This window comes from Astatotilapia calliptera, chromosome 12, assembly GCF_900246225.1.
Source record: "Astatotilapia calliptera chromosome 12, fAstCal1.2, whole genome shotgun sequence".
Lineage (NCBI taxonomy): Eukaryota > Metazoa > Chordata > Actinopteri > Cichliformes > Cichlidae > Astatotilapia > Astatotilapia calliptera.
In genome coordinates, this window is record NC_039313.1 from 18,596,650 (window position 1) to 18,614,791 (window position 18,142).

Here is an 18,142-nt window from a genome sequence, read left to right on the forward strand (position 1 = left end):
TCTGTGTCATTAATAATTTCCTGGACAAAATATTTGTTGAAGTGTTAAAAAGTTTAAAGTGAAGTTATTGTTTGTTTGTTTTTTTACTTAGGAAAATCAGATTGAGGCTCAATAAGTCTTTCAGCCAGAGAGGTGATTTCAGTTGGCCTTCAATCTGATATGTGACCGCAGAGCCAAATAGGGGAAGCTTCAACCAGGCACCAGGAATATGGCAATTATCCTGATTACTGATGCTTCGAGGCTTCTCTGGCCCCCAAATCCTTGCCCACATCCTTTCCTCTCTCCAAACCCCCCTTTTTTGTTTTTTTTTGCTGAGACCTGTCACATTGCACAGGACCCATCAGCCAGGCAGAGAACAACCATATAACCATATATAATCCAACAGAAAACAAATCCCCTCGATCAAACACAGCCCAGCCTTTAAAGCAGGCCTCTGAGCCCAGGTGCCAGGGTACAGTGCTGAGGCCCTCAGAGAAGCTGCAGAGGCTGTGATTTAGCAGCCTCCCCCCACCCACTCACCCACAGAAAACCATTCTATCCTCCTCTTTAACGCCAGCCAGCCAGTCCTAACCTTCAGTTTGTTTAAGCACTGCTGAACCCAGTTGGCCCCGGACAACGGGAGGGTGGGCTTAGATAATGACATGCCATATGCCACTCTGCCTCTGCAGCTGAGTGAGCCATGGCTGGATCAGCCCAGGCACAAATCTATTTGAAATTTAATTCTATTATCCTAATATGGGCTAAGCGTCCATTGTCCAAATCAGGAACAGAGGAATGGACCACAGTTCCAGGGATAAGATGCATCCCATCAATAGAAGCTCATTAATGTGTGTAAAGGACCAAGGGGACAGACAGTTTGGAGCCTGTACATAATGAACGGTGGCCACAAAGGCACAGAGTCACCTTTCGCTAAATAAAACTGTTGTTGTTTTTAACTTTGTATTTTTCTAAATGACAAATGATCGTATTCACGTGGATTTTTTCTGTTTATTCGGCTGAAGTTGGCTTCAAATGGCCAGATTTCTCTCAGTATCTAAGAGGAAATCCTTTACTATTTGAAAGGTGTTTGATTTCAACCCTTTGACTGAATGAATACTCTCTGCTGGCTGTGTCCTGTAGCCAGACGTCACCCAATATTCCCATTAGTAGAGAGGCCTGGTGCCTCAGACCTCCACTGGTGGGAAAGGCCAGACACTAGAAGCTCCACTGCCTCAAGTGTCTCCTCTTCACTTCAACATCATGTGACAGGGTTTAATGCTTGGATGCCGAAGCCAAACGGAAGGGATTTTGGGAAGGGATGTATCTGTAAATCTGTCAAAATATTTCTACAAGACAGAAAATATGCTGGAATCAGACCGCGGCTGGGGCATTAAGCTGTTGAAACAACATGAAAAATTTCACTGGAATGTTAAAGAGGCTTACTGTGCAAATTTAAGCCAAGGGGCTTGGTACTCTTTAGACTGGAATCTCTGTCAGCGTTCAGATACAGTGGCATGCCTACGAACACCATTACCTCAAAATTTAAGGCTCATCGTTAATAATTAAGGGAAAAGATCAAATCATAACGATGCTTCTTCTTCTTTTAAATATCCGTCGCATTTCAGTATTAACGGTTAATGTTTTTCAGCAGTGCTGTCTGTCCCGTATCTTTGGATGGCCAAAGTGTAAACATTTAAAAGACGACCATCTAAATGCACTGCTACTACTACGTTTATCATTACAGCACATTATCCGAGCGATGTCACACACCGTATTCCACTCTGGGTCTCACAGAGCTGCTGTAACAATATCCCAAGCTTCCCACTGCCTTTTAGAGGTCACATGTTAAAAAATAATCACAGACTTCAAAGCCGAAATGTGGCTTCTGAATACATTTTTAAAGAAATTTATTTTACACCTCAAAACAAAAGATGGATAAGGATTAGGGATGTGGTACATTGGGAATGTATTGACAACTGTAGTTTACATTTTTTTTGGTGTAAGCTCAGAGAAAAAAAATGTTAATACAGTCATAATAATTGCACTTCATAAATCTAGACTAATGCCAGTATTTCCCCACAACAAAGCTCTGGTTCTTTCTTCCTCTGCAGTTAATAAATTCAATTTACTACTCAAATTTGACTGACAAAAGAAATGCTAATTTAAGACCAGAGGACTGCTGCACTGATCCAATTTTTCTCTTTCACTTGAGTCCCACTAGGCAATAAAACATCGCAGTAATTTAAGTGCAGTACATTCAAGGGAATCTCACAGTCATAATAAATATTTCACTGCTCTGAATCATCAAGTTAAGACTGGCCTCGGCTAAACGCATCCCAACCAGGGGCTGAAATGGACAATGAAAAGCAGTGAGCTTTGAGTCTCATTTCATCTGATGCCAGAGGACAGGGCATGATTGTTTTCATTTGTTTTTGTTTGCAGGATTAGGGGTGAATAGCACCCCGAAGATATGATCTCCATTTGTTTCCACCACTTTCTCATGATGATAGCACCTGACAGATGAAGAGGCTGTAGTGCTGTAAATACAGTCATAAAGGAGTCACGTGAGAAAATGCTCTCTAGCTCCACTGAAAATCTAAAGCCTCCGAAAATAAAAATTAAATAAGAGGGGTTGAATTTGCAAACCATCTCCCGTACATTATGCAGATATAATGTTTATGGGACCGGTGACTCAGTCTTTCGGTCTTGGTGGTAAAAATCTTGTAATGACAGAATTTGAGAAGAAGAAGAAAAAAAAAAAGTCTGAGGATTTTGAAGAACACAAATTTAAAAAAGAAAAAGACAAAGCACGCACGCATGCACTCAGCCACATACACGCATTAACATACATGTAAGGTTATGCAGATAACCTCCCAGTCACATTCTTCATTGTAACAATTCTTTTTCTTGTAATGTTTTTTTTTCTTTTTTGCAATGTTTTCTTTTTAAATAAGTATTTATTGTATTGTATGATTCCAGTGTTGGTTAGGAAAAAAAACAGCTCTCCAAACAGGTTCTTACAGAACCAAAGCAGCAACTATGCCTCACACCAGGACATAAGAAACTGCACGTCAGCCAGAGGAGAAATTATTAAGTCATCAAAACAAAAAGTGGAAAATAATAAAATTAAATTGAAAAAAAAAAAAGCAAGCATTTGAGACACTTTTCCCCATAGCAGCCAAATACATATAATATACCTACAAATATATCAAACAACAAAAAATAGGTTCAAGTTTTTCAAGTTTCTTAAATATATCATATCCAAACTACCCAATTCCAAACTTCAAAGTTAACAAAATTCAAGCAGTGCAATTTATGTATCAATTATTATAACAGCAATAATAACTAATATTGTACTAGCCTTTTAACTCAACCTTATGATCCTTGTACATAACACCCGAGTACAGCCTATAGTCTTCTCACTTGTCAGTACATGTTTTGTTTTTTTGTCTTTTGTACGTGTTCACGTGTGTGTACTGTTACAGAGTTTGGATTTTGAGAGCAGCCCTAAATATTGGCCCTTTTGTGACCATTTCAGTGACAACCTACACAGTAGCTTCATCCTTAGTATTTAGAATGGGGATACAAGTGGCTTATGCACTTCATGTCAAGCTATGATTCTGGTCAAAACAAGTTCAGGCATGAGAAAAAAACAAAAACAAGAAACAAAACAAAAACAGGAGACCAAAAATATAATTAATTCAAAATCCTATTGGCAAACCACAAGCTGGAACATCAGGAGAATCATGAAATCCCTTTTCATTCCCACTGGCAATCACTACCACTTTTTGTATTTGGGATTTCCACAGCCTACCTTGAAACCACCAAACCTAGGGCCACACAGCACGACAACTGCTCTTCTCTAAGCACCCACACTAGTTAAAGCAGTGGCACTCGCATCAACCCCCTGCCCCCCCTCCCAAAAAAAACATCTGTTTTTTTTTTTTTTTTTTTTTTTTTAAACTTGGAGAATCTTCACAAATTCACAACTCTTGATTCGTTTCCTTTACTTCCCCCTCTATCTGTAAACAGGGAGGCGGATGTGTGCATGCTGGTGGTCTAAGAGACGTGGCACAGACACAGTCTCGTAGCCTTTGCCAAGCATCTGCTCCTTGATGCAGGGTGGGTGGATGTCGTTGATCAGGTACTCCAGAGACTGCAAGCTGCTGCTCAGCACAGACGTGTTGCACAAGCTTTTGCTGGGCAGGCTGCAGCACAAACCTCCCCCGCTGTCTATAGCAGGGTGGTGATGGTGATGGTGATAGTGGTGATGGTGGTGAGGGTAGCCCATCTCTCTGTGCCCTGTGGCCGGCCCTCCGGTGGAGGTGCCCAAAAGCTCCTGGGGATTGTAGCAGTCACTGTCAGGTGTCACCAGCACGCTGTTCCACGGCGGCGCAAAGTACTGACCCACTGAGAAGTTTCCGTGCATACCCACGCAGTTCAAAGGGGAAGAGCTGACTTTGTCCAGCCCGCCTCCTCCACTGGCACTGGCAGTCAGGTGGTAAGGTCTAGAAGAAGAGGAGGACACCTGGGCACCCATAATCCCTCCTCCTGGAACACAAGTTTCCGGGGACTTGCTGATGGCGCCCCCTCCTCCACTGCCTCCACTGTACATGCGGAGCACAGCCTGTTGCTGCTGCTGTTGCTGCTGATGTTGCTGCTGCTTCTGCCATAGTATATAGTCCATACCATCTGCGTACACACCAGTCTTCATCGCCTCTGAGTTCTGAGCCGGCAGCCCCTGACCTGTATATACCATGTTAGCCTGGGGACCCATTCCTACCACATAGCCTCCACCGGAGGAGTTAGAAGAGACCCCCATGACAGCCGCGCCCTGCTTGGAAGGGCTGGAATTCGATGGTGCGGTGGCAGCCCCTTGACACACCTGCTGCAGAGCCTGGGCCTGGCAATGTTGGTTGATCTGGTAGATGATGCTCTGAATGGAGGGAAGGTTGGATTGCGTGGGCAAGGCCAGGCCTCGGCCCCCCGTTACAGGGATCACTGAGCCAGCTACAGTGACATTTGGGGGCACTGACAGTCTGGGGCCTTCTGGAGGCTTTGAGGGCCCAGTGTGGTATACCATTTGGCCATGGCCACTGGCTAAAGTGCTACTACTAGGGGGCGGGTATGGGGCAACAGCTATGTGGGCTGGAGAGAGCTTAGTCCGTCTGCCTTCGGAGTTCTTGAGAACACCTTTTGAAGAGATGAAGGTGGATGTTGACGATGATGACGATGACGAGGAGGAGGACTTAACAATAGCAAGGAGACCCTGGTAGCCCCCTGTGTGGAGGTGTGGGTAGGGACTATAGCGTTGGCCTGTGGTGTCATATCCATTTACAGTCCGGTTAAGGTGCTTGTGCTGGGGAACCCTGATGTTGGTGGGGAAGATCTTGATGGACAGCGGGCTGTTGGCTGTCTTCTGAGCATAGGCATCAAGTTCTGCTGCAGTGGGGTAGCGAGGGGAGTGTGTGGGCACTACTAGTTCACCTGCAAGACACAAAAAAGAAGAAAAAAAAGAATGACTTAAATGAACAAATGCCCGTAGAAGAAGCGAACAGCAGACCTGGGGTTTAATTACCAGAAATATCAAAGAGCCTGACAGCAATGGCATTCACAAAGCCGGGTCAATCAATTGTAATAACCACTGTTCTCCTGGAATAGTAAGATCTGGCAGCAGCACCACGGCTAGATTGAAAGCAGGTTAAAAGATGTCATCGTGACACAAGAGCAGGCGAATAACACAAGATTACAAACAGCAGAAACACTTCAGAGCAAACCCACACAGAGTTTGAAAATTGTAAATGAGGGCTGGCATTCATTTGCGTTCTCTCTCTCGTCCTCCATCTGAGCTTTCCTCCCATCTCATTTTCTCACCCTCCTGTGGAAGTTCATCCCTAGACAAATGGATCTTTTTAAAAACTCATTCTGTCAAAGCCTGGTACCTTAGGCGCTGTTAAATCAGTGCATTGTGAAATTAATTCGGACTCTCTTTAGCATTGAATTGGGTTAGCCTTGGATACCAGGCAAGGAGGGATGAAGGGGAGGGGATAAAAGCTTGTTTAATTGCAGTGGCACATTTGAGATTTATAAGTGCTATCACTTACTGGGTCTTACCCTTGGCCACAGAATTTTCACATTTTTTATTCAGTCCAGGAGTACATGAGAGGCCCTAGCAAAAACCTATTAAAAATCCATGGGGAATTAGTAGCCTGGTTAAGGTGAACTACATGAGAGCAGAGCCAAGTCCAGAATACTTGAGTGATATTTTTTTTTTTGCTGAAAGTATTTGTTAAAAAGGCAGAAAAACATAAACTCAGTGATGAAATAAATCAAACATTAGTTTTACAAATGGTATGCTCATACGTGACAATGAAATATTTCCAGTATGAGGTTAGAGAAGTAAAAAGCTGGCCTCCGTATCCTTGTAATATAAATTGATGTTACAAAAACGACACAAAAATGCTTGATTGAACAGGAAAAAAAGATAAATAGACGCCAGTATAGCAAATGTCTTCCTCTTACTTTACGTCCAAATTCTCTCTAAGGTTTGACCAGTGAAACCACTCATTTCAAAAATCAATTGGACACTGGTGTTGAGTGAGACTGGCGATGGTCCTCGGTCGTTGAACCAAGGGTTGGCCATTGTGAACTGAGGTGGCAAACAGGAAAAAATGCAATTTCTAAAAACCCCACCATGTGTCATTGTTTGGGGGGGGGGGGGGGGGGGGGCTGGGCACGGAGGTGAGGCACTGCAGTGAGATTGGATTTAAACAACATTATTCAGGCAATTTCATGGCTACTTAGCTCAGTGCAACAAAAAGGGTATGGGGGTGGGAAAAGAACTCAATTTACAAGCAATATATCAGCTGCCACAAATGACTTGCAACCCCTTCAAAAATGACTTTTTTATGCAAAAGCTAACAAAATGCACAAAAATTTAACTGCCATAACTGTGCCGTCAGCAAATGTCCTGGCGACCCAAGGCAGTCTGCAGGGTGCAGGCTGTGACTAGGACTCACTCCATTTGCTTTCCGATTGCAAAATCATTTTAAAGAGACTCCACAGCCAAGTAGTCACAATTCTCATTTCTTTGCTCCCATTACAGAAAGCATGGGGAGTTCATTTCAAAAACCCTATGGGTCTCCAACTGTGAAAATGATTAAATCTACAAGATCCATATCATAAAAGAAATAAATTGGGAATTTAACAGCAGACTGGAGAAACTGTGAATATTCCAAGCCAAATTTAGTGCCTGAACTATTATACGCGTGTTGTTTCATCCGACAGGCAACATGCTTTCCAGATCAGAAACTCTATGGCATCAAATTAGGCTTTAAATTTTGTAAAAGAAAGAAGAAAAAAAAGTGCTGACATTAATTATTTAATTTTAATTTAGAGTGTCATTCTAATGGGCTTGTCTGAGTATGCCAGGCTAGCCTATCTAAGATCTAACCAACCTTACTGAGGCAAAGCCCTGCTTCCCTGGTGACAGCAGTGCCATTTGCTTTGATGTTCTGACTTGCAGAGGAAAACTGACAGAAGACTTATTTGCTCAGAAGAAAAAAAACATGCTCATTTCAAAGCACATTGCTGGTCCACATGCAAATGGATGGCAGCATTTTTTCTGATCATCTTTACATGAGGGCAAAAAAACATCTTTGATCATCACATGGTCTAAATGAGGAAAGATACTTGGCTTTCAGGCATATCAAGGGCCTGTGCCCTGCCGCCCCTATAAGCCCCCAGCTGCAGTATGCCCATCATTCCACCTAATTACTGCCACATGAGGAAAAAAACTATAAAAACAGCCAGGAAATTCATTAAAGGGTGGCTAATTCTATTCCTTCTCACTGACTGAGCCCATATTTTCCATGCCTGAGCCTGCATTTCTTCTGAGAGAGCGAGAGGAGAAAGCCTTCTCCCTCCGTCTTTTCCCAGCTTGGCCCTTGTTTGTCAATAGGCAGAGCCTTTGGCACACCAACCTGGCATCAAAGGGTTTCACACTTCACAGGCCACAGGGATTAGAGGCCTTTCAGGCCTACAAAACCCATCTCAGCTCCACAAAGGCTTCCGGTTATTAGAACCCATGGGCATAAAGGAAGAAGAGGAGGAGGAGGAGGCAAATGAGCATCTGGATGCTTCTGATTCTGGCTTCCTCTTTAAAAAGTTCCACGGTAAAAATTTTATAGCAAAGTTGATTACAGTAGCCTAAGTATGGCCACAAACCAGAGCATATTTCACTCTCATACACACATTGTTATTCACACTGTGTGTTTGATGTGCGGGGTCTCTGCATTTCTCTCCTCCAGAGCAGTAAGTCTATAAGTGAGGACATGGAGGTTAAAGGAGTGAATCTCTTTTTAGGCTGGCGCTCTGTGACTTATTGGTTTAGGCTGCAGTAGATCATAGCAATGAGCAGCAGCATACAGATGGTGCGGGCTGATAAACACCCTCTGAGGCCGCCAGTACTGCCTCCTTTGTGCGAGCCCTTACCTCCTCATAAGGTGGGAGGGGGGGTTTCCTGCACCTGTGCACACTCTCTAGCGTGGTCGTGCATGCAAACATCATGCAGAAAAACAGGGGGAAAAAAATGGGGGGAGGCACATTCGCATGCATACACACACCTGCATCGGCAGTTGTGTGTCTCATTTGCCATCAGTGGAGCATGTTGTTATCCTCTGCTCAGCGCTCTCTCATGAAATGTAGGGCAGGGACAACAACAGGTGCCTGTGCGGGCGACAGCCTGCAATGCCTCCTGGGCTAAATGCTTCACACTCGCTTCATTTCAACATGCGACAGCCTTGTAAGGATTAATTATTTCCCCTGGGGATGGAAGAATATGCTATTTCCCTTCCTGAGAGCAGGAGGCTATGTGCACTCACAAGCACATGAAATAGCTCACAGTAAATGAACAGCAAAACCTGGGCAAGCGCTGCTTTGAGTAAGAGCGGAAAAAAAACTTTCACATGAAAGGAATGTAAACAAACCAAGCATAGTGTGATTGAACTGCATTGGAGATTAGATAAAAGCTCAGGCAAACACATGCATTAGTACTGAGAGATCACGCGCCAGGGAGCGGAGATGGCAGGGAGGCAATTAATGGGCTGACCTTCGTCCTTAATCACCCAGTGCCTGGCACACAATGCCCATGTGTCAGAGCAGCACATCTCTAAATGCCACCCCTCATTAGCACGATGCACGCCGTGAGAGAGGGGCTATCTGTGCAGTGCTCCACTCTCCAGCGGTCAGACAGAGATAGCAAGGCAGGGATTGGATAACATGGCAGCACAGCACTGAACTGAGCTGCAATAGGCCATGATATGATCTAGAAATCCCATTTCACTTGGAGGATGGGCACTCTCCTTTCTCTCCATTTTTGATTGGCATGAAACTCCCCAAGCGCAACGTCCTTGGTGTACCCGGTGCTGTCACTGTGATTGCGTGTGTGCTTTTTGTGTGATTGCTCTGTGTGTGTGTGTCTGTGTGCATTTGGTGAAGGGGGTACCCAATTCTGAACACTCAATTAACACTCCTTTAATTAGCCAGCAGTACATTTTGAATTCTGATGAACTAATTTTCTTGGTGTGACGGTGGAAGAGGCGGCAGAGGGGGGAGGCCTGGTAAAGATGAGGTCCACTGGGTACAAAACAGCAATAAAGAGGGAACTGGTTAGATTAGACTGTAAAAAATCCATTAAATTCTGTGCACTTCTTCCAAGTGAGAGGTCAAATTGTGTTGATCACAAGAAGCAAAGGCAGACAGAGAGAGTATGAGAGCATGGAGTTAGGTGAGGTGAAAAGAGGAGGGGTAGCAGGGGAGAGGAGCAAAAAAAAGGAGAGGAGATAGGGAGTCAGAGGCTGTGCGAGAGTGCAGCACCAAATCCAGAGGACCACGAGAATGCTTTGCATTTTAATTAGAGGTTTAAATGAATAAGCGGAGGAAAAAGTCTGAGAGAACTGCCTGAGATGCCCTTGCTCCCATTTATTAGTGTTCCAAGTGTTCTAAAATTATGAGCAGGTTGGAGAAGTTTCTTCTTATTAGCGGAGAAAACGCTCCAAAACATCAAAAAGCCCTCAGCATTTCCTCACTCACTCCTGCAAAGTCTACGTCCCTACTTACCACACGCTTTGATCCCCTCTGACCATGCACACTGGTGAGCAGGGGAGAAGAGCGCTTGTTTAGATGAAGGAAGAGGACCATTTGGTTGAACTGCAATTAGGTTTTCACAGAACAACGAGTGTGTAATACACTCAGACTACGGCCAAACAAACAGAGCAGCCTGTGATGAGGTTAGGGCAAACTACAGGAACAGAGATGACCAGGAAGACGAAAGAAAGCGAGAGGTCAGTCTTAGTTCAGCACCCGCTACTTTCGCTGGGAACCATTTCCCCTCATAATGACAGTCCACATTAAGTAAAAGCACGTCCTCGAAATACTCAGCATATATACCGTAAACCTATATGCACTCATGTGTGCTGGGCCTCTTTTCTTCGCCTTTGCTCTTCATTTATCTGGGTTGTCTTTTTGAGGACTGGGCTGGCGGGATGCTCCTTTTCCACACTCTCGCAGCCCATTCCTGCACTAATGTACAGTCAGCCATTAATCTCACTGTAATAAATTTATTCAAATTAATAATTCATGGCAATTCAAATCCTTCACATCACAATCTCCCAGCTTGGAAAAGGTTTGACCTGTCAAGCACGGGGCAGGCTGAACAGCATTGTCCCTTGAAGGAACCCTTGACCTGTGGCTATTGTTTATCTCTTAGCAGATAGAATCAGCGTCCCTTAACTTGCTGTAAAAGGATGGGCAGGCTGGGGAAAGCCAGAGGCAGCTTCACGTCCTGAACAATACCTGCCTTGTGCTAATGGAGGTGTCATCTGGCACAAGGCTGATTAGTCAGCGATTACAGCCAGGCCTCAATTGCCGTGACAACTGCTGCAAACACAATGGGCCCTGATAGAGCCAGCTGTTTGGTCCTCTGCAATTAACCCTGCATCCCACTCGTCTCCGGCAGAGCGCTGCCTCTAATTGACTATCGGGCACACAAAGCAGGGGCTTTCGTCCAGACCCCCTGGACATAGACCCCCGCCCCTCTGCCGAGGTAGAGATGATAATAATAGAGGCGTCCTGTGGACTCAGCCGCCAGTCAATCAAAGCCTCGGTGCCCCACAGGAGCTTCCTGAGGAGAGGGAGAGAGCGGAGGAAGCTCATGTATGAGCCACTGATCAACAGGGTAGAGCAGCCTTGCAGGGGGGCAGACATGTTGAATATGCCCTCAACCAAAGTACTAATCAATTCAAGTGCACGTGAGGGGAAAGGAAACCCTGCTGCTTGCTTGATATCAAAAAAGCATTTTTTTTTTACAAGCACTCATCTCTCTCTGTTCATCTCAAGGTTGATTTTCTGTGCAACAACACAGGGAAGGAAAAAAAAATCCAGGCAATTATTTGTCAGGCCTCTGCTATCTATAATTGCAAAGATAAAAATCAATCACTGCAATGATTTCTCAGAGGATAGAGCTGTCTGAATTCAGCAGCTGCTTGTGTCATCACAATCATCAAACAAATGCATATTGTGAGGCAGTGGAAACAAAAATGTGCTCACCAGATAACTCTTTTCTAAATACTTCATGACTTATTGATTGGATGTTTTTTTAATACGACTTTGTTGAATCAAAATCGGTTTATTTAACGCAGCTTTTTGTTTCCAGTTGCCGTCACTTTATCAAACATCGCACACAAACTTACAAGAAAATTATTTCTCTAATCAAATTAATTTCTATGTAAATAAAAGCAGTAGCTGGACAAGATATTTCAACAGGGGATCCCATACTGCACTGCATATTGGGCTTTTAACCTGCCAACATGTTTCACAAATAGCAAAGCGGATAATGAGAATGTTAAAGCAATCTGCACACTGATCCTTCACAGGCACGCAGGCATGGCACCATGTCAAAAATGGATTTAATTGTTAAAATAGATTTAAGCAAAACTTGGACAAAACTCCCACATGTAATCTTTCATTTCATTAAAGACAATCTCATCCAAGATTTAATCTATCTATTTTCCACACAAGCAGATGGAAGAAATACTAAACTGAAAGACTAATCTGGGCTTCCTCCTCACTGCAGCATGAGGTCATTTGTTTAGCCTGCAGTGAAGCGGCACACGTGTGCGGTAAATACAGTACGCTGATACAGAGATGGGGTCCACAGGTACTGGATAACAGTGAAAAGGAGCAGCAGAAAAACAGAAATGTTTTTCACTTTCTGTTCCGCATGTTGTTACACGTTTTTTAATGTTTTACATATGCGGCTAACGTGTCCAAATCAAAACTGCTAATTGGATTTCTATTATAAAGGTTTCTACCAAAGAAATGTGAAATATTATACCATCAGGACACTGTCGTGTTTACATTTTCTCATTAGAATTTATCTCCAAAGCCAGATGTTACTGAATCAGCTATGAAAATTAATTAGCTGGTTTGATGTGGCAGCCTCATGCTCCTTCTAGACAGACCTGGCTTTTATGGGCTGTAGGGGAAATTACTGAGAACTGATTGATCCTGAAGGACTCCTCTGTACACATGGCCTGCCAGCCAGACACACACACACACACACACACACACACACACACACACACACACACACACACACACACACACACACACACACACACACAGATCCCACTAACAACTAATTCTAATATTTTACCCTCCCGATGAAACTGATGTTTTTTCTCTTTAATAACATCAATAGCAATTCATCAATAAAATCCATAAATCAGAATTAGCTTCAAGCTAACTGATTTCTTATTAAAAACCACCAAACAGGTGAATAAACACAATTTAGTCTGAAAAAAGGACAACTCTCAGCCTGAGTGTGTTGACCTCTAAAACCCACCACTCTCTGAAATAATAGCGTTGCCCTCTGACCCATAAAAAAACATTGACTCTCCCTCTGCATGTCTTTGGATCTTTTTTTCACCGCTTTCTCTTGTTTCTCCCCATCCTTTTCATTTCTTTGTGCTCCTCTCACGCTTCATCCCCCTCTCTGTCTTTTCATCCTCCTCTCCGTCTCCTCTGTCTCTTCATCCCCCTCTCAGTCTCTTCTGTCTCCCTCTCTGAGTAAGTGAGTTTCATCTGGGGTGCTTGCCGGGCGAAATCACCTCAGGGCGAACACTTTATTATCTGTAGTCAAAGCGTCACCACAAATACCATTCTACACACACAAGTGTCACTTTCCATTTGTCTGCACTCTGGCTGCATTAGCAGAGCCTTGCCAGCCCAGAGCCTCATCTCAAACGCACCCAGCAGAAGAAAACTAACAGCGTGGGAAAGCACTCGCCCTGCATTCCTGCCCCATTAACACCACTGGCAGCACCAGAGCAGACCTGCTGCCTCTCAAAGGAATTAAGACATTATTATCAACACTGACCTTTCTGAAATATCTTACAATATGACAAGCTATTTAGGCAGGAGCCTTAGAGTCTAGGGGAAGATATCTTAATGTGCATGAAAGGGAACTAAGCAGATGAGCCTCCCTTTAATTCCGGAGATCACTGCACATGTTAATTACTAATGATCTAGCTGAGAGTCTGGTCAACACAACACCAGTGGGTAGTTTAGTCCTCTTTGAGCCGCAAAGGAATGCAGGCCGGCAGCAGCCGTGTCAGGCCTTTTGTAGGACACCCGTGCACCAAACAAACAGAAAAACTGGGGCAACATGTTTACCTCACACTACACGCTGAATTTCATAAACAACAACAACAACAACAAAATTAATTAAAAAAAAACAACACCCAAACAAAAAGAACAAGCTCCGTGTTTGTTCCCATGACAGCCAACACCAAAAAAAAAAAAAAGAAAAGGCATTTCAATGGAAAAATAACCGTCCTGAATATTTCACACTGTGAAGAGAGCTGCTCACAGCCACAGCGTCATTTCAGGAACAAGTTTCACCAGGCTCTTTCCATTTGCAATAATTTATGGGGCTGGATGGGCAACATAATAGATTAATGGAAAAAATAACTATATTCATCGCAAAAATTGCTTTCAGTTTAATAATCAAGGCCTTAGTTGAGTGCACGGTTCTGTATAGAAGCAGGTTCTGTGATGAGCCAGCCCTCAGGCCTGCCTGGGCCACCCTCATTGTGCATACAGCATGGTCTAGAAAGCAGAGCTTTATCAGCAAATACCCCGAGTCAGCACAAGCAGCGGGGTGGTTATGTGCTGCGACTGGCACACCAGCCGATATTGTCATGTGCGATTAGGCCTGTGCTCATGAGCCTGTGAACTCATTCCTATGGCATCAAAGTCAACTTCACCTCCTACTCTCCTCCATTTACATCCATTCCTCTCTGCTGCCCTCTCCTCCTTCCTTCCCCAGGTTCTTCCCATTTTACATTCAGCCCTGCCGCTTCACAGCGTACCTTCAGTGAACCTTGTGAAAAGCTGTGCTCTGCTGAAAACAGATAGAGAGGGAGAATAAAACAGCAGGTTAAACTGGTTTGATTTCCAAAACAAATCTCGACAGCTTAATTAACTCCAGCCAAAAGGGTCATCCACAAGTTAGAGCCAGCCAGAGCAACAAAGGAGCAGACGGCTCCAGTTGTTTTGTTTTGTCTTGGTACACCTCTCCAGATGACAAGGCTGATAGAGAGGAACAAAGCACAGCTCACGGAAGACAGAAAGACAAACTATGAGGCCCGTTATGGGGAGACATCAGGAAGAGGAAACAGAGATTAAACCATTCAGCGATGAGCCAGAGAGCAATGCGGGACACAGAGCCAAGAAAAAAACCCAACAAGCTAAAAACCTGACCTGAAAGATTTATGTCAGGCCCTCCTTGTTCTGTCTTTAAGAGAATATGCCACGCTGTGACACCATTTTCTCAAAGGGCTACATGTACAGCAAAGAGCCAGCAGCATTCAGAGTCATGCACAAACACAAATGGACACAGCAACAACACACACACAGTTTTGGAGTAAAAAAGAAAAACCCAGAGGTAAAGATCGTAAGCACATAAGCACAAGAAAAGGAACCAGTGCACAGAGCAGAGGAGACGGGGAGGTAAGGGAGAGAGAGCGGGAGAGAGATGGAGAGATGAAGGAAGGCTGGAGGGGCCTGGGCAGGCCTGTCAAACTGGAGGAAGTGCTGGTGCGCAGGCCTGCAGGTAAATGGAAGAAGAAAGGCGCCTGCAGGCTGCCTGAGGCAAGCCTGGGCCCTTCTGTTCTATCATTTAGGAGACAAGTCCTCCACTGATTCCCAATTAATATTTAACACTGCACAGACAACAAGGCAGTACACATGCCGAGGAGAGGAGAGGAGAGGAGAGGAGAGGAGAGGAGAGGAGAGGAGAGGAGAGGAGAGGAGAGGAGAGGAGAGGAGAGGAGAGGAGAGGAGAGGAGAGGAGAGAACCATTGAAAGGACATGCATAAATGAGAACGTTGTCAAAAAGATTAATCAAAATTTGTAAAAGATTTAATGTCAGTGGAGTTTTTGAAGGAAGGATTTAATAGATGCAGTGTTCTATAATGTTAACCATCGCTTAAAGCTGAATGTTTTAATGTTTATTTTTCATCAATAAGGCTCCATCTTATCCAACTATGGGTCTGTGGTCAAACTTAAAAACTTGTTTTAAGTATTAAAGTTCAGTTCAACGGAATTCAGTATGCTTTATTGGCATGAATGATGCACAACTGTGTCAAGGAACCCCGTCACCAAAGCGACAAAATTAGTTTATATAGTTTATGTGGTAAGTTAGATCGATGACACCTTAAAGTTAACAGAGAAAATGAGATACAAATGCATTACAAGAACATTGTGAGTAGATCGTCACCCACTATCTTGCTGGCGAGATTCACCAAGCAGTCTGAGTGCAAGTGAAAGCACCATTAGATGATGTAACAGGTAGTGTAGAAGCAACATACTGACTGCTGTATGGTCTTCGCAGACCCATGGCTCTTATTCATTATTATTTAATAGATTCATTTTTATTGCATAAAAAGAAGTGACTATAGGCCACTACAAACTATTACTGATATCAAATTTGAGTTGTATTCTTGCAAGTAAATGTTTTGTTTCTTACTCAATGCACTCCTCTAAATGAAACCTGTATATTTGTATCACTGGCACCATCTGGTCACTGCCATGATCAATTTCCTGAGAAGCCACTTTCATTTGAAGACCAATCTGACAATCTGAGTTTGCAGATTGTCCTTTGAATTGTGATTGGTTAGGGGAAACTGATTCTTGGGGATAGTCTCTAAAGTCTTTAAGGAACCATGGAAGAGGGTTGTAGCAAGAGGTCTAGGATAAAACCTAAGGGTCAGACCATGGCGTCAAATCTTTAACTATGTAAGTAAATATTCAAATATGAAGATCCTAAAATGACAAAAATGGGCTTCATTAGAATGAGAAAACAGCAGACTGCAGTTAAATGTCCCAGTGGAGCAATGATTTGATTATTGTGCTGTGGTCAGTTTGCACTCCCATGCTCTCTCTGCCAAAACCTCTGCACTGCTTAGGCAGAATGAAAAACCAAAGGCAGGAGTGGTATTAAAAGTGCATTGCTGGTTCAAACCAAAACTACACACTGCTAATGGCTCTCTAATTTCAAATTGCTCACACATGACTTCTTGTGCATTTTCTAATCATGTTTACACCCTTCAAAGAACTTGTGCAATAACATACTGATCAATAAGTACTCTGTGAATCTCAATAATAGCTATGAGGTTAAAATGCGTTGGCTAATTCACTTAAAACTAAATGCTGGTGAATCCTCCAAAGAGGACTACTTTTATGCAAAATATTGCCAGTTTAGTAGAATTTAAGAAGGTAAATAATAATATCTTGATTTAAACTTTCGAATCTGCTGTAGTATTTTCATTTGGATGAAGCAACTAGACAGAAATAGAGCAATTAATGGCTTGAAGTTTGGTTAAAAAATAACTCAAACTTTTCTTCCAACTCGCACACTTTTAAAGTCCAATTACTGGACCAAAATTCCATTTTTATTTTAAGTTTTGTTAAGACGTCCATGCTCAAAAACAAAATATCCTGCCAGGAGTGTGCCAAACCTCCTGAACGCCTCTCACAGCCAGGCTGTGCTGGGTTTAGCTTTATGAAGACACGATCATTTCCTGTGGGACAGCTAGAGCCTGCAGACACTCTCTGTACCCTCGCTCAGATCGTCCAACCCACCCCCACTTTCTGGCAGGCGAAGACAGAGGGTGTCGCTGCCTTGCACCTGGGACGCCCAAATGCCAGCTCGGAGGCTTTGGAACAAGGAACCTGTTTTTGAACCCAAGTCCTGCTGCGACCAAAACTACACCAGAGTCCCTTTTCCTCAAGCTCACCTCTCAAGGCAATAAGATTGCTTCACCCCCCGTGTTCACAGCAGAAGGCAGAGGGCAGAGGGAAGGCATGGCTCTGCTGGATGTCACCATCCGGAAATGATTCTCTGTGTGCCAGCAATCAGACGCCAACACGACAGAAGAGGCTGTGGTATGCATGAGGTAAGATATGTACAACTAATATCATATGGCCGTCTCTCTGAAATAAACTGCGACTCAAAATTCTCCGCTTTTCACAATCTAGCAATATTACAGAAGTGCAAATTACACAATCAGTGCAGCTATGCAAAGCCAGCGATTCCTCAAAATGAAACTGCATAAATAGGAATCGTGGATGAGTTATGGAGGAAGACGTGGATAGCTGTCAATCACCTTGCACTGTAAAAAACACCTCGTGACCTCTGCTTCCTTGCTGCAGACAGTGGAATAATGACAGTCTCTGTGGACCCTCTGTGGAATTCCAAATGGGAGTTAGAAATGAGGTAGTTCAATCAGCGGGAAAAGGTCAAGTGCATGCAGATTTGCTCTCCCTTGCAGTCTCCATTCCTTTTTTCCCAGTTTCGCTTTACACCCTCCAGCCCCCGCCACCTCCAGGGTACTGAGGCAATCAGGGTAAAGGCTGTTATTTCTGCTGCCGCAAGTGACCACGTTTAAATATTCAACTAAAAAAGTCCCTTCCCTCCCCTTTCTTGCCAACTCCCCCTTTTCCCCCTTGGATAGTAGTTGTTGAAGTATTGTGGTGCAATTTGATACGGCCAGCTAATTCCACTGTTATGTCTCGTACTGCCTCAGACAAGTGTGGAGGA

The 18,142-nt window shown here is 43.8% G+C and overlaps 1 protein-coding gene across 1 annotated transcript in view; it reads right to left on the bottom strand.

The window, feature by feature from the left end:
* Positions 1-2,931: 2,931 nt before the first annotated feature.
* Positions 2,932-18,142, bottom strand: part of fam222aa (family with sequence similarity 222 member Aa) — a 47,435-nt gene continuing 32,224 nt past the window's right edge. Inside the window, exon 3 of the mRNA XM_026186667.1 lies at positions 2,932-5,466. Within this exon, the coding sequence (XP_026042452.1) occupies positions 3,998-5,466 (1,469 nt within the window). The 3' untranslated portion in view covers positions 2,932-3,997. The remainder of the gene's footprint in view (positions 5,467-18,142) is intronic.